The following is a 14465-nucleotide window of genomic DNA, read 5'->3' as shown; positions in this document are numbered from 1 at the left end:
TTGGAACACAATGGAGAACTTGGTTACGAGAAATCCACAGTTTATTAGATCACAGAGGGAGAGCATAACAGATTAGTCCATGGAGTGACATTATACATTTCAGATACACACGAGTATAAACAGAGGCACATACAGTAAGATATCTAGTACAGACATATTAATGCATACAGTCTGACAGGTACTATTGTTGATATGTACAGACTGTTGACAGTTAAGAGACTGCTGGTTGGGGCCAGCACACGAACATATCGGGACCCTGGACTGTGGTCAGTGACTTCAGGTGAGGGCCTAGACCAGTCGCATGGAACATTATGTAAACTGCATGATCCGCACCACAGTAGTCACAATGAAAGGTGTAATAACATATGGGTTACTACATTGTAGACTGCATAGCAGACGCAAAGTTTCGTTAATGATAAATATTAACTGTCAATTGATGCAGAATGAATACATAAAAATACTGCCAAAGATAATGTTATAGAATGATTTTCCCTTCCATTAGCATGTAACGGCAAGCCTTCAGCAAGAAACTATTCCTACATTTACTCCAAATTTTTAGATACGGGGTCTTTTTCAGGAAATGTAACATTAAGGCAGATTCCACATCAGAGAATAATTCCATCAGAATAGCAACTGAAAGTAGCAGGAAATATATTTTAAAAAATTGGGTATCATTACTGCATTGAATGAGCTTATTTACCAACAGGTTGTACACATCAAACCATTAGTACAACTGAATGAGTACCCACTGCCTGCTGGTGACAGTGACCATGTGTGTTAGTTGTGTGTGTCTGACTGTGTGTGGGGCCTTTTTTTCCCCAAAGGACTTTCTCCAATAGCTGAATAACATCCATTTAAATGTGCCTGTGTGCCATCCAACACCTTCTCTTTGTGTGTGGTGAGTAGCAACTCAACTTTAATCGCATTTCTTAGTTGGTTCCATGTTCCACAGATGTTGGTTGGTTGGTTGGTTTGAGGAAGGAGACCAGACAGCGAGGTCATCGGTCTCATCGGATTAGGGAAGGGCGGGGAAGGATGTCGGCCGTGCCCTTTGAAAGGAACCATCCCGGCATTTGCCTGGAGCGATTTAGGGAAATCACGGAAAACCTAAATCAGGATGGCCGGACGCGGGATTGAACCGTCGTCCTCCCGAATGCGAGTCCAGTGTTCCACAGATGTCCACAATAAACATTATGATCAGAAATGTGTCAACTTCACTAAAGTTTGAGTTTACAACTAAAGAATGTCAAAGTCCATATGGTTACATGCAGGCCATTTACATGTTTGTACTCAACTATTTATTCCTACAATGAAACAATCTTATACTCTGCCCCAACTGCTCACAAGAAATTTCCTGGCAGATTAAAACTTCTGCTGGATCAGGGCTCAAACCAGGAACCTAGCCTTACAAGGCAACCTTGTCCGTGAAATGCAAGACTTTAGGCGTGGAGTCCCAGTTCGGCAAAGTTTTAATCTGCCACGAAGTTTCAATACAGCACACACACAGTGCTGCAGAAAGAAAGATCCAGTATTCACACATACATTCGAAAGGGCTATCTTAATAATGTATGCACGAAGATAAACATTATTGTAATACCATTCAATACAGCAATGACTGTATCCACAATAACAACTTTACTGTAAAATGTACTTCTTTTGAATGAAAACATTACTTTTACTTCATTCAAATGAGGGATTGTTGCATGAAGTAGTATTTGACTACGACACTACCAAGAAACAAGTCATTAAAACAGCGCATGGAAGGAATTTTCGGAACGCTATGATTCTACATACGTCTAAATTTTACTTTCTCAATTCGCAAATGCAACAATGTACATGTAATTGGGTGAATGGCAGCGTCATTAATGGTAACCGCATAGTTTTAGTATTCATATGTGATGTCTACGTATTCATTTTGCATCAAAACACATGAAAAAGGTTTTAAATTTATCTGTCGCCGAGATACAACAAAACGTAAATCACAACAAGTAATGAATAACTACACTAAATATCTCTTTCATGTTCTATTAGTCTATTAAGTGCCTTGTGCGGAAGTTACGTGCTTTAACGGAGATTTGTCTTTTTGAGTACCAACCAAAGTCTTCAAAATAATCGCTCATCTTCAACAGTATCTATATATACAATCAAACGTAAATCATTATAATAAATTCGCCGATTTATTGTTGCCAAAAATTATTAACATGTCAATGGTTGTAAAAACCTCACAACGACGCTTCAGGCAAGACAACTTCGTGTCTCTAAATACTCAGTTTCAGTTATGACCAGAGAGAATATGTGAGAAACAGGCGTTTTCATTATAAAAATACGAAAATAAACATATACTTTAAGTGTATTATTTTAGTTGCGAATAATCTCAAGGTTTTTGTGTACAAATAAAATTTAATTAAATAAATATCGCTTCATGAAAGTAAAATATCACACTTAGAACCCAGAAGTTAAGAAATTACGTTGGCAACAGAAGGGCGGCATTTCTATTAAGTTTGATGTTGTGACGTTGTGTATACACGCCAAGAGATTTTAATAAAAACACATTCATAGAGGTGGGCCAAACGGTTATTCTGGAGTAACCGTTATCACAGTTCCAGTTATTCTTTGATAACCGTTATCGTTAACGGTTATTAATAACTGCCAAGTTATTTTTCGCTAGCGAATACCGATAACTCCGACAGTTAAATAACGACGTAGTGGGAATCCATCAGTTTAGTTATCAGTATAACTGCGAGTAGTGTGAAATAGCAGGAATGTCGTATGAATCGTGTCATAACCTCAGCTTATTAACTCCGGGTACATTTTAGTTGATGTTAGAACGATTATTAGTGTTTCAGATTATATGTTTGTAGGTTATCGGTCGCTATTAGAAATATTATCTTCGCAGCTGCGACAGAAAGTACGCGGAACTTCGCCAAAGCACTGTTTAAGTAAAATGTTAACAACGTGCGTTTTTAAGTATGAAGTAATATGTAAACTGAGTACTGTAGGTTAAATTCGAAGCTTAATTTCTTGTGCTGGTCACATAATAGAATAAAGTGTACAGCCTTGTAATACAACAAAATATACGTAATGTGACAGATTCGTTTACTCCTGTGCTGTAAAAGCTAGTCCTATTGGGGAAAGTGTGAGTACGCTAATCCAAGTTTTATGTCAGATTTGCAAACTGCTCGATTTCTCCAGCGACAGCATGTTTATAACATATGAAGACATGCAGATCGAAAAGGTTGACAGTGTTACATTTCTGGGATTACAACTTGATAATAAATTCAGTTGGGAAGGGCATACCACATTTTTTCATTCTATTATTTCATAAGGGAACATATTCTGTGGTAACTCATCAAACGTAGCAAAAGTTTTTCGCATGTAAAAGCGTGTAATAAAAATCGTTTGTGGTATCAATTCAAGAACATCATGTAGGAACCTGTTCAAGGAACTTTGTATTCTAACCACTGCTTCCTAGTATATTTATTCCTTAATGAAATTTGTTACAAGTATTTCCAACCAATAGCTTAATACACAATATCAGTACTAGAAATGGGAACAGCAATCTACATAAAGACCTAAAATTAGTTACCTTGGTCCAAAAGGGGTCTAATATTCAGGAACATGCATTTTCAATAAGCTGCCAGCAAGTCAGCAACCATTAAAAACTTGGTTTCAGATAAGGCACGGTTTACAGTGTGTTTGAATGACTATTTGATACATAAGTGTCTGATTCCACCCATCATCAATATGCCGGAAATGTCTATTTTAAGTGTGTCTATGACGTCACTACATACACATGGCAACAAACACGAAGATACGTATAAATAATACAATAACATTTCCCACCAAAAATACAATCAAACCAATGGGACAACTGCGGGAAGTTGGGGGTTTTAGGGTGAGGACAAGCTAGTAAAAAAAACACACCATGATCCCAAAACACAAAATGAAGAACAAAAAGAAAAAAAATACAGCATTCTGCTACACCAACAAAAATCTGCAGGAATCGGACACTTCCCTTGAACAATATAGGTCAACTATAGGTGACCATACCAAAACACCAATACCCATAACTAAAAGTACGAAAATTGGAATCAGACATTTCCCTTGACCTACATAGGTCAACCTCAGATGACGATACTAAAACATCAACACACACAATTATGAAAATGGGAATCGGTCATTATCCGGTGACCTATATAGGTCCACCACAGCTACTGATGCCAAAAAACCAACACCTACAACTGCGAAAAATAAAACCACAATCCCAAAAGTCCACAAATCAATCATCCCTACATAAATTAAATCACATTCAATACTTCATAAATACACAAAACATCACAGGTAGAAAAAAAAAAAATTAATTACCACCAGCAAATTCCGGCACTGCAACCTAGATCGACAGCCCCCCCCCCCCCCCACACACACACACACACAAACCAACTCATAAACACCGTGCCGTAATGACATTCACACACCACAACACCTTTACGTCGAAGCAGACGGGTGGAATCAGACGCTTCCAGTGACCCCTCCTTCTACTCTGTAGATGAATATCGTAACAGAGACTGATAGACCAGCTCAGGTAAAAATTCTGCTATATTTCAGTTTTGACAGCACTTGGTTGCAACAGTCAAGATCGGGTATTCTGTGTACGATAAATTTATTAAAAGTACGTAACTGTGTTTTATTCTGTCAGTGTACCAATTCTGTAAATATTAGCAGTTACTATGATATATTCACGTATTTTGACAATCTCCTGACAAATGATGAGGATAATAATTATTATATTCCACTGTATTATGTTATACTTTCTGACATGTTATTTGTCATTCGCGATGGCCAGCGGCTATTTCCGTAGCAGTACGAAAATATTTGTTCGCTCCAGTTACTATCCTCTCTGGAAATATCACCTGGAACTACGACCTTTAACTGGAGTCACCGAGTCAGGAACGTCTAGACACACAGTTATTCCGTTACCAGCTTCCAGGTTATCTGTGGTGGTAGCCCGATAACTACCAGAGAACTAGAACTACGAGCCAATAACGATAACTGCCAGAGGAGAATACCGGCTCTGACAGTTATTTCCATAGTCGCTCGAATTCCTTAGTAACTTTCCTTGTACTACCCGTCCAAGCTAAATTAACACGTAAGGCGGTGGCTTAAGGGAACGACCGTACTTGTTAATGCCTGTACTGCAGCTCCTATCAGCCACGGCTCGGACATTAACTTTATTTAATTGTTTATTCTAAAAGTAACGAAGGCCCACGAAATAGTACACAGTTCTTATCAACAGATGGCGCGCAGTCTCACAGTTATTCCCATGGTCTATAGAACGCCTTCCAAATGCGCAGTACGATCTTCGGTCAACAGATGGCGCGAGGCATTGTTGACACTAAACAGTTATTGAAATAACTGCCAGAATCAGAGGAACGGTTATCGCAGTAACCGTTACTTCTCAGTAACCGGTTATTTCTATCAGTTACGTTATTTTGTGCCACCTCTACACATTCATTTGAGTGACTTTTACCAATAGTCTACCGTCAAAAACGGAGAGAATAACGAACGACGATGGCTTCAGATGTGTACACTTTTGAAAAAACTTTAAATGAGCGTCTTATTGAATACCAAACAATTTTATGCATTGATAAAGAAAGTTTGCCCGGACCTAGAATTCGTTCTGTTTGGGGTAGTTACTTGCAGCTATTGATTGAAGGAAACGGATGGAGTGCCATTTGGAAGATATGCCGCAAAACTTGCGAGAAGTACAGTATTGGTTTTCCTACTGTAGTTTTCGTCGTGGTAAGTGTAGCCTTTTCTTCCTGTCGTAACACTGTTGGAGTAACAAATTATATTCTTCCTAGTGTTTATAACAGTATAAGAGAATATACTTGCTTTTATCACCGGCGTACATTTTAACGAGAAACACAACACCAAATTACTGGACTATTATTTAAAGGCTCTGCTGATGCGTTTCACAATTTATGCTACTTAAAAATAAAGAATTTTTGGTAGCTTTATGCAGCCTAAAGGCTTTGGATTCTTTCGCCAGCCTTCCCTCCTGTAACCAGCGATCGTTTTGCTTTTGCAACCATTAGAGTTGTTGACCTGTGCCGTGAACTTGATGCCTTCTTGATTGCACCCAGTTCTTTTGATGACCTTGTTTACTTTCTTGGACTATTTATCGAATAGGCCTACATGAGACCTGTTGTACAGTACATGAAAAATCCACTTCAGTCGTTTCCACATTGACTTTATCAGCCATTCATTATGCCAGTATAACTTATAATGATAAGATTAGACGCACTTTTCGTTCCATTACATGCATAGTGAGATATCTCACAGGATGTAGAACGTGTCGGGAGTATATAGTAAATATTTACAAAGAAAAACAAATATGATTATGGTCTATTCTATGTCAAATCAACACACCCACTTTACCTCATCGTTTCAGATTTTGCTAAATTTGGTGTACTGACAGTGGGTGCTGAGACGAAGAAAAATACCAAATTTATTTATTTTTTCCTTTATTTTCAAACCGATTTGTAGTACGGCTATGTAAAATTTTCGAAACCTGGCCAAAGAAGCATGAATGGACTTCGTTCTAGGAGGTATGCTAATTGAGCTAGAGAGCTGGGAACTAGGAAAGGTGTTATTTTACACCATTTTTATGCTCTTTCCAATGATAAGCAAAACAACATGGGTTCTAAAGTAAAAATTTTTTCAAATTACTAATTGAAATTTTGATGAAACTTTTCCCAAAAAGTATGTAATTAAAATTTTCAAAATGTTTCCATAAATGCTTAGTACTGTTGTAAATTATATGCCAAAATATAAATATGGGATGGTGATGGCCTCGATGTTAAAAATATTATTCCTAACTCCCCCCCCCCCCCCACTGATAGTCCCATTTCGACCAAACTCACCTTTAACAAACAGGAATTTAATTCAGATATACAGAAAGGTGACTAAAAATATCAAAATGTCATCATCTTAAAACAAAACCAATCAGCATGTCAGTGGTGCGCAATTAAAATCTAACGACTCAGTCTGTCTGTGAAAGCCTTGTTATTCCAGAAATCAATAACTCTGCTGTCAAAGAGAGATTTGTCTAATCTGTAAATACCTAGGCCTCTACTATATAGTTACACATGAAGCAACTTTATTTGTAAACTTAATATTACTTTTTAAGAAATCATTTTTGCTTCTCCTATGAAATTTAACAAAATGGAACTATATGGTTTTCATTGCCTACCATTGATATTCTGTAAGTAAATTAAGTTGATTGTGTCCTTTAATTTTATGCCATTGAAACTAATATCTTATTAACTGGTTAAAAAAATTGAACAAAAAGAGTATAAGAGATGTAATAGTTATGGTCCAAGCAGATCAAAATGTGCATTCAATTTCCACAGACTTGAACCACTGCATGCAAGCTGCGGAAGTTGGTTCCTCTATGTGCACACAGGCTGTGAACTAATTGAAAAAAGCACAGTCTGTGTCCAGCCATGCACTTACTATGTGTACAATCATTCAGTGAGTAGAGCCTTTGCTGAGGGGATAATCCAAGATGGATAATTAAACTTTTTACATTGGTGTTCCATAAGCCATTATAGTGCGCCATGTATTAGTGTAAAGCAGTTATTACCCCTAATTTGAAAAATTTTTTATTTAATATATTTTAGTGGACACTGGTATTTTTTTCGTAGTCCATTTGCAAGTAAAACTATAAATTGAAGGAGTGTATTTCAGTGTTTTTTTATATCAGTATGAAACGTAGTGAAAATCGCAGTTCTGTAAGAGCTTTAATCCATTGAGGACATGAAATCATTTTATTAGAGACGGAGGAAAACAGAGAAATGTCACAGTGTGGAAGCCTGGGTTATTTCCACAAATACCTAATGGCTCCATGATTTGTGATACATGTAGGAAATACGTAACCAAGTTGAAAAATACAGAGCCAATCAATGATAAAAATACTGAAGATAAGATTCTTCTGCATTAGAGATAATCATCCCGGACAAAGACCTAGACTTAACTCTGTAACTTCAGTATTTGTTCAAACACTTAACACATCATACGACCAGATGTATCAGCTGCCAAGAATTCTTCTGGGTTGTATGACCGTGGTCCATCTTCAGGGATAGAAGAGTTCCATGGACCACAGCCACACAACCCTGAAGAATTCTCAGCAACTTAACACATCACTTTAAAAACTTCTTGAGTCCCCAGTTGATAAGAAAACAATAACATCTAAGAACTATGCCAAATCAAAAGCAAAACAAAATCTCCTTGTCGATGAAACAAACATTTTGTTGCTGCTGAAACTATTTCGCCAGATAAAGAAACTGATACTGATGAACCTATTCTCTAAAATCTCAAAACTAATTTTTTTTAACTGTTCAAGTAGGGGGGAAAAAAACACTCAATGGTTCCTAAAAGTTTACCCGAGGAGTATCAGGAAAATAATGAGTGAATTTAATGCTCCTAATTATATTGTCTGGCAATCAAAAAAAAAGAAAGAAAAAGCTATTAAAAAGAGTTTATGGAAGGTCCAAACTGATAACCAGGGATATGTTCACCAGTAGAAACAGTCAAAACTGTGCATTCATTTTATGAAAACGATGAAGTCAGACGGGCAATTCCAGGTATTACAGATTGCGTGATGGTTACAAAACCAAATGGAAGTAAAACAAGAATATCAAAAATACCTTTTCTATGTAAAATTAAAAAAACTTACAAACATTTTAAAGACAAATTTCCTAACATAAAAATAGGTTTCTCTAAATTCGCTCAGTTGAGACCAAAACATTGTGTATTCGCTGGACAGAGTAGCATGCACTTCCTACATGTGTGCACAAATTACTGAAACATAAAATAAATGGTAGAAATGCCAAACTAAATAAAATAACAAATGCCATCTTAAACAGTTACAAACAATGCATTGCAAAAGTGCTTTGTAACCCATCATCAGTTGGGAAATGGCGACTATTTCCCAGGAGATACCGTAATATGTAAAATTTTATGAGATATTCGTGATGAAAATTTAATTTAGAATTCCTTTGCACCAGTGGGTGTCAGTTGACCTCTGTAATCTGGAAATCATACAGAAAACTTGTGAAGCATTTATAGATTTGTTCTGTAGTAAGATGTCATCTTTGATTCGGCATGTTACTGATTATGTTTAATGTGCAAAACATGCAAAATGCACTTTATATGCAAGTTAACAAAATAAAATATTAAAATTCCAATAGTATTAAACTGTATCCTTTCTTTCACACAGTATCTTATTTCTTAAAACACATTTAATGACTAATCAAGGTTTAGGAGTTTCTATATGTCCAATAAGATCTTTCAGATTTTCCCATATCACTTTCAGGTTTTCTTGAGTTTCAGGATCCATTTGCTGGGGCAACTGAGCAGTTCGTAGACCTCTTTGAGGAAGGATGGACATTACTGTTCCATTGGCCATTGGTGTGTTTTAGAGTTGGTTTGTCTTCTCTGGCAGCATTCAACATCACTGGACTTCCCTTCATGGATACAACTACTTCACCCAGTTTTGGACGTCGCAGAATTGTTATCGGAGAATCTGGGCCTACTTTTGGCATTATAGTCCCAATGCGTGGCGTTGGTAAACTAACAGCTGGAGTCTTAAATTTACTTGTAGATGGAAAAGCATTTTCAGTATCAGCTGTTCATTTGGAGGTCATTTTGACTGGTTATTTTTGAAGTTAGGGTATTTTGTGTAGAGGACACTTTTCTAAAAACAATCATGTCAATTGCAATGCTGTAACTTAACCCAGTGCAGAGATATTCCAGTTTTTGCTAATGTCTCCAGAATGAAAAATCATCGCGCGCCTATAAATAAAAATGGCCACAATTCAGTAAAGGTGCAAGATAAATTATTTTAAGTAACTGTTTTGAACTTCTCAAATATATGGCAATCACATTTTTTTTTAAAAAACTAAAATATATAAAAATGGTCAAGCAACCATCACTGGACCACTTCATATGGATTGACCTTTTACTGTTTTTATTTCTGCTGCTCAATACAAAAATAAGACAAACTTTCTGAACCTGTGCTTTCATGATGAAGACTTCAACATAAAAGTCAAGTAGCACTTTCCAACCATAGCCCATGGAAAAGGGCCTTCGAAGGAGTAGTGAGTTCCGTTACGAGACTGGCAGCTTGTGCAAGTTTGCAATGGCCATACCACAACCAGATCCAAACCCTAGGAGAGCTGTTTGAGTGGACCATAGATAACATTGCAAAAACAGATTTTACCTGTTCCACTCAAGATTATTATGCTGCTTCAGAAATGTTCTTAAAAAGCCGGCTGGAAGAAGTGTGGATAATCAAACTAACGCAGAAAATTGAAGTTACAAGAAGACATGTCAGGCTACGTCACCACTGTGTATGACAAAAACTTGTGGCTTGGGTACATTACATTAAAAAAAATGAACTTGATGAAATAAAAATTTCTTCATCTATGTGGACCAGCCACGTCATTCTCCTTTCCTACACATGTGGATGTTCTGTGGGTGTCAGTTGTGCACATTCTCACAAAAGTAAATCTGTTTACTCCAATTGGGAGAACATAAACTGTTGTTGAAAGTGATGTAAGCCAAACCCAATTGCAATATGTAAAAATCCATGAATTATTTGGGAAATTGCTTTCAACTCAAAACTTAATTTTTCCTTGGGTTAGTTTTAATTTATATTCTGGAGATAGTTGTCTAAAAATTATCGTTAGTACCTATTGTGCTACATTTAGCTATATATAAGTTTCTATTACTCAAAAACAAGCATCATATATGTATTTTTTATTTATTTATTTATTTTAAATAGTTCTGATCCAAGCATCATGGACGAGAACTGTTATCAGCTCTTAAATTTTTTCCATACCTTATTTAAATTTGTAGTTATAGGTCCCATGTTCAGTATATTTGTTTTACCAATTAATAGGTAATTGGTATAAATTGTATGAAATCAAAGTAAGCAATCAACCTAATTTAATTACAGAATATGGTGGTTGGTTTTATTTTAAGATGGTGATATTTTTATATTTCTGATAGTTGTCTTGTTACTTTCTGCCTATTTTAATTACATTCCTATTTGTTGAAGGTAGGTTTGGTCTAAACTGAGATGTTAGTGAAAAGAAGTTAGGAATAATTTTTTTTTTTTTTTTTTTTTTTTTTTTTTTTTTTTTTTTTTTACATTGAACCCATCATCATTCCATATTTATTTTTTGACATGCGACTTACAATCGTACTAAGTATTTATGACAATATTTTGAAAATATTAAATTATGTACTTTTTGGAAGAAAAACAAACCAAAACTTCAATTTGTATTAAAAAAAAAATTTGTTCATGCATTTTTTGTCAGATTTTGGAAACTTTGCATAGTTGTATTTCAGAAGCAGTTAGAGATAAAAAAAATTATATTTGTTATTTTCCTTAGTCTCAGCACCCACTATAACTATTCCAAATTTTAGCAAAATCTAAAATGTTGAGGATTCCACAGATCCCAAGTGAAATGATCCTTGTGGATGTGGAATACGTCAAAAAATCTTAGATATACTTAAACAGTGAAAACTCACACTCACACGGCCACCTTCTCCAGCAGCTTGCACTGGATTGCCAAATCTTAAAGTCTTAAAACTCAAATCTTAAATATACTTCCATTTAAAAGATGATAAATAATTGGTGACAAAACATGCAAATCTTAAATACACTGAGCTATATATGGTATGTCTTGGGCCGTTGTAGCCATGCATCAGGTAGAAAAATCATTTTACAACATTTATTTACAGTCATTGTATTACTGCACTGAATTTTATGGTAGTCACATTGTACTAATACTTACATTATTTCATACTATTAGTAATGTATACAGGTTAGTTGCTTCTACTAAGACATTAATCAGTGGAGTACTAGTAACTAACCGCCAATAATGCCTTTAGGCTCCTCTTAAACTGATCTATAATAGTAATTAAACTTTTTTTGCTTATGACAAACTATTAAAAATTCACGTTCCTGAATAATGGACACCTTTATGGACCAAAGTAAGGACTTTAAATCTTTGTGAAGATTATTCTTAATTCCAGTATTGGTTCCATCAACTGGGTTGTTGGTTTGAAAAATAAATACACGGTCTAACACACAAAAATGCCACACCAAGGAAGAATTATCCGAAAGGGATGGAAGTTGGTATATGTGAAGTACATGTATGGACATACAAATTATTACAATTTCACAACAATTGAATGGTTTATTCAAGAGAGAGAGAGCTTCACAAATTGAACAAATCAGTAATGGTTGGTCCATCCATGGGCTTTATGCGAGCAGTTATTCAGTTTAGTATTAGTCATTGGATTTCCTCTTGGAGGTATTGAGCTAAATTCTATTCAAATGGTGAATTTGATAATCAAAATCCCGACCTGGTTTGGAGGGCCTTGCCCATAATGCTCCAAACTTTCTCAATTGGGGAGAGATCCAGTAACCTTGCTGGCCTAGGTAGGGTTTGGTAAGTATCAAGACAAGCAATAGAAACTCTCACTGTATGCAGAGGAGCAGTATAAATTGGGGGAAGATCCAGTGACTTGCTGGCCAATGATTTGTTTGTCCTTGCTGTTTGCTGTCTGCATTCTCTGGCTGAATGTAAGCTTAGGATGGCTTGCCATGAAGGGCATCGAAACTGGGCTTAGAATATCATCAGGGTAGCACTGTGCTGTAAGCGTTCTGTGGATGCTATGAAATGAAATGGCACCCCAGACCTGTCGACCGCCATACAGGCCATATTGTGGGCAACAGTGAGTTTGATATACCACCACTGATTGGGGCATCTCCAGACATATATTCAGCTTGGAATCTTGTTGACGGGAGTAGAATTGTCTTCAGCAGTGAGTCTCGTTTTGAATTGAGCCCCAGTGACAAGCAAAGATGTCTGGAGATGCCCCAGACAGTGGTGGATACCAACCTCTCCCCCGCCATATGGCCCAACAACCAGAAATGATGGTCCGAGGTGCAATTTCTTTTCATATCAGGACCCCTCTGATTGCCATCCATGGCACCCTTTCATCACAATGGTATGTATATGATGTTCTACACCCCTTTTTGGTACCCTTAGTGGCAAGTCATCCTGGACTTACATTTCGGGAAGAGAATGCCCGCCTCTATGTGGCAGGAGTTTCTGCTTGCTAAACTCTACCTTGGCCATCAAGATCGCTGGATCTCTTCCCAATTGAGTACATTTGGAGCGTGATGGGCTGGGTCCTCCAACAACTTGAGATTTTGGCATTCTAACACACCAATTGAACAGAATTTTGCACGGTATTCCTCAGGAGGAGTTCAACAACTCAGTCGATCATTGCCAGGCTGAATAATTGCTCACATAAAGGTCAGAGGTGGACCAACACATTATTGACATGCTCAATTTTTGAAACTATTTGTCTTGAATAAATCATCCAATTTCTCTGAAATTTTAATGATTTGTTTGTCCGTGCTTGTATGTCACAAGTACAAATTTCTGCCCCATTCAGATAATTGCTTTGTGGTGGGCCATTTGTTTTGTCTTAGTTTATTTTTAATGACAAATTTAATTAAGGAATAAATATGTTGGGAAGCAGTATCCATAGTTTCATAAACAGGCCTCTGTAGGATATTCTTTAGTTCACACCACGAGTACATTATTTTTCAAAGGATCTTGCACTCAAACTTTACTGCTTCGCTCAGTCCATCTTTACCTGTCATTTTGAGGAATTCACTTGCTTGTGGACATTGAGTTTTAATCACTGTGTTATAGTGCCTGAGTTTAGCTTTCCTGGAGACTGTCTTTGCCTTGTATTGAACATCTGCCCTGCGAAAAGCAGCATCCATAGTCTCTTTTCTGCTGTTGTTCACTTCTTTTCCAATAGATTTCGTCTGCACTGTTTCACCAATATATCTGATGCTGTCCACATTTTCTATTTCACTTTACTCTATCGTCAGGTGATCATATGCTGTTCAGGTGTTTTTTTATCAATCAGTAAGTTTTTTGGGGTGGCCGCATTGTTGCTGACTGACAAAATTTCCATTGTGCACGCAATGGTGAAAGTGGACTGTCATGTGTACCTCAAGAACATTTTTCTGCAGCTTGGCATTTGCGACATCATTCACAGTTCCATAGAATACCAGAAGCTTTAATGTCAATGGGTGTCAAAGCAGTCGGATGACATAAGGAATGGCAAGCAAATGACTGCTTCACTGAATATTTTGCAAATGTATGCTGAGGAGGGTGAGAGTTTCCTGGACCACATTTTACTGGCGATATTTGGATCACCGTGGACTGCTGCTGCTTTTCATGTCATTAGGTGCATCCATCAGTGCCAACAGTTACTGTTCCATACTGTCACATCTGCGGATACTATTAGAACGAAGTGTCGAGTGATTCTCGATGTGGACAATGTGATTATCCGCCATTACAGTG

At 36.8% G+C, this 14465-nt stretch overlaps 2 protein-coding genes across 3 annotated transcripts in view; one reads left to right on the top strand and one right to left on the bottom strand.

The window, feature by feature from the left end:
- LOC124594916 (ADP-ribosylation factor-like protein 2-binding protein) overlaps positions 1–2234 on the bottom strand; it is a 122951-nt gene extending 120717 nt beyond the window's left edge. The window contains exon 1 of one of the 2 annotated variants that reach the window (XM_047133401.1): positions 2096–2234. In XM_047133401.1, coding sequence (XP_046989357.1) covers positions 2096–2120 — 25 coding nt within the window. In that variant the 5' untranslated portion in view covers positions 2121–2234. Of the gene's footprint in view, positions 1–1794; positions 1974–2095 lie in introns of those variants that run through there. The other variant, XM_047133403.1, reaches the window with a different exon arrangement.
- Positions 2235–2461: 227 nt separating this feature from the next.
- The window catches only part of LOC124595898 (protein nessun dorma-like), a 181496-nt gene continuing 169492 nt past the window's right edge, over positions 2462–14465 (top strand). The window contains exons 1-2 of the mRNA XM_047134806.1: positions 2462–2551; positions 5507–5799. Of these exons, the coding sequence (XP_046990762.1) occupies positions 5569–5799 (231 nt within the window). The 5' untranslated portion in view covers positions 2462–2551; positions 5507–5568. The remainder of the gene's footprint in view (positions 2552–5506; positions 5800–14465) is intronic.

The sequence above is a fragment of the Schistocerca americana genome, chromosome 2 (assembly GCF_021461395.2).
Source record: "Schistocerca americana isolate TAMUIC-IGC-003095 chromosome 2, iqSchAmer2.1, whole genome shotgun sequence".
In the NCBI taxonomy this organism is placed as follows: Eukaryota; Metazoa; Arthropoda; class Insecta; order Orthoptera; family Acrididae; genus Schistocerca; species Schistocerca americana.
This window is presented reverse-complemented; position numbering and strand designations above follow the sequence as displayed.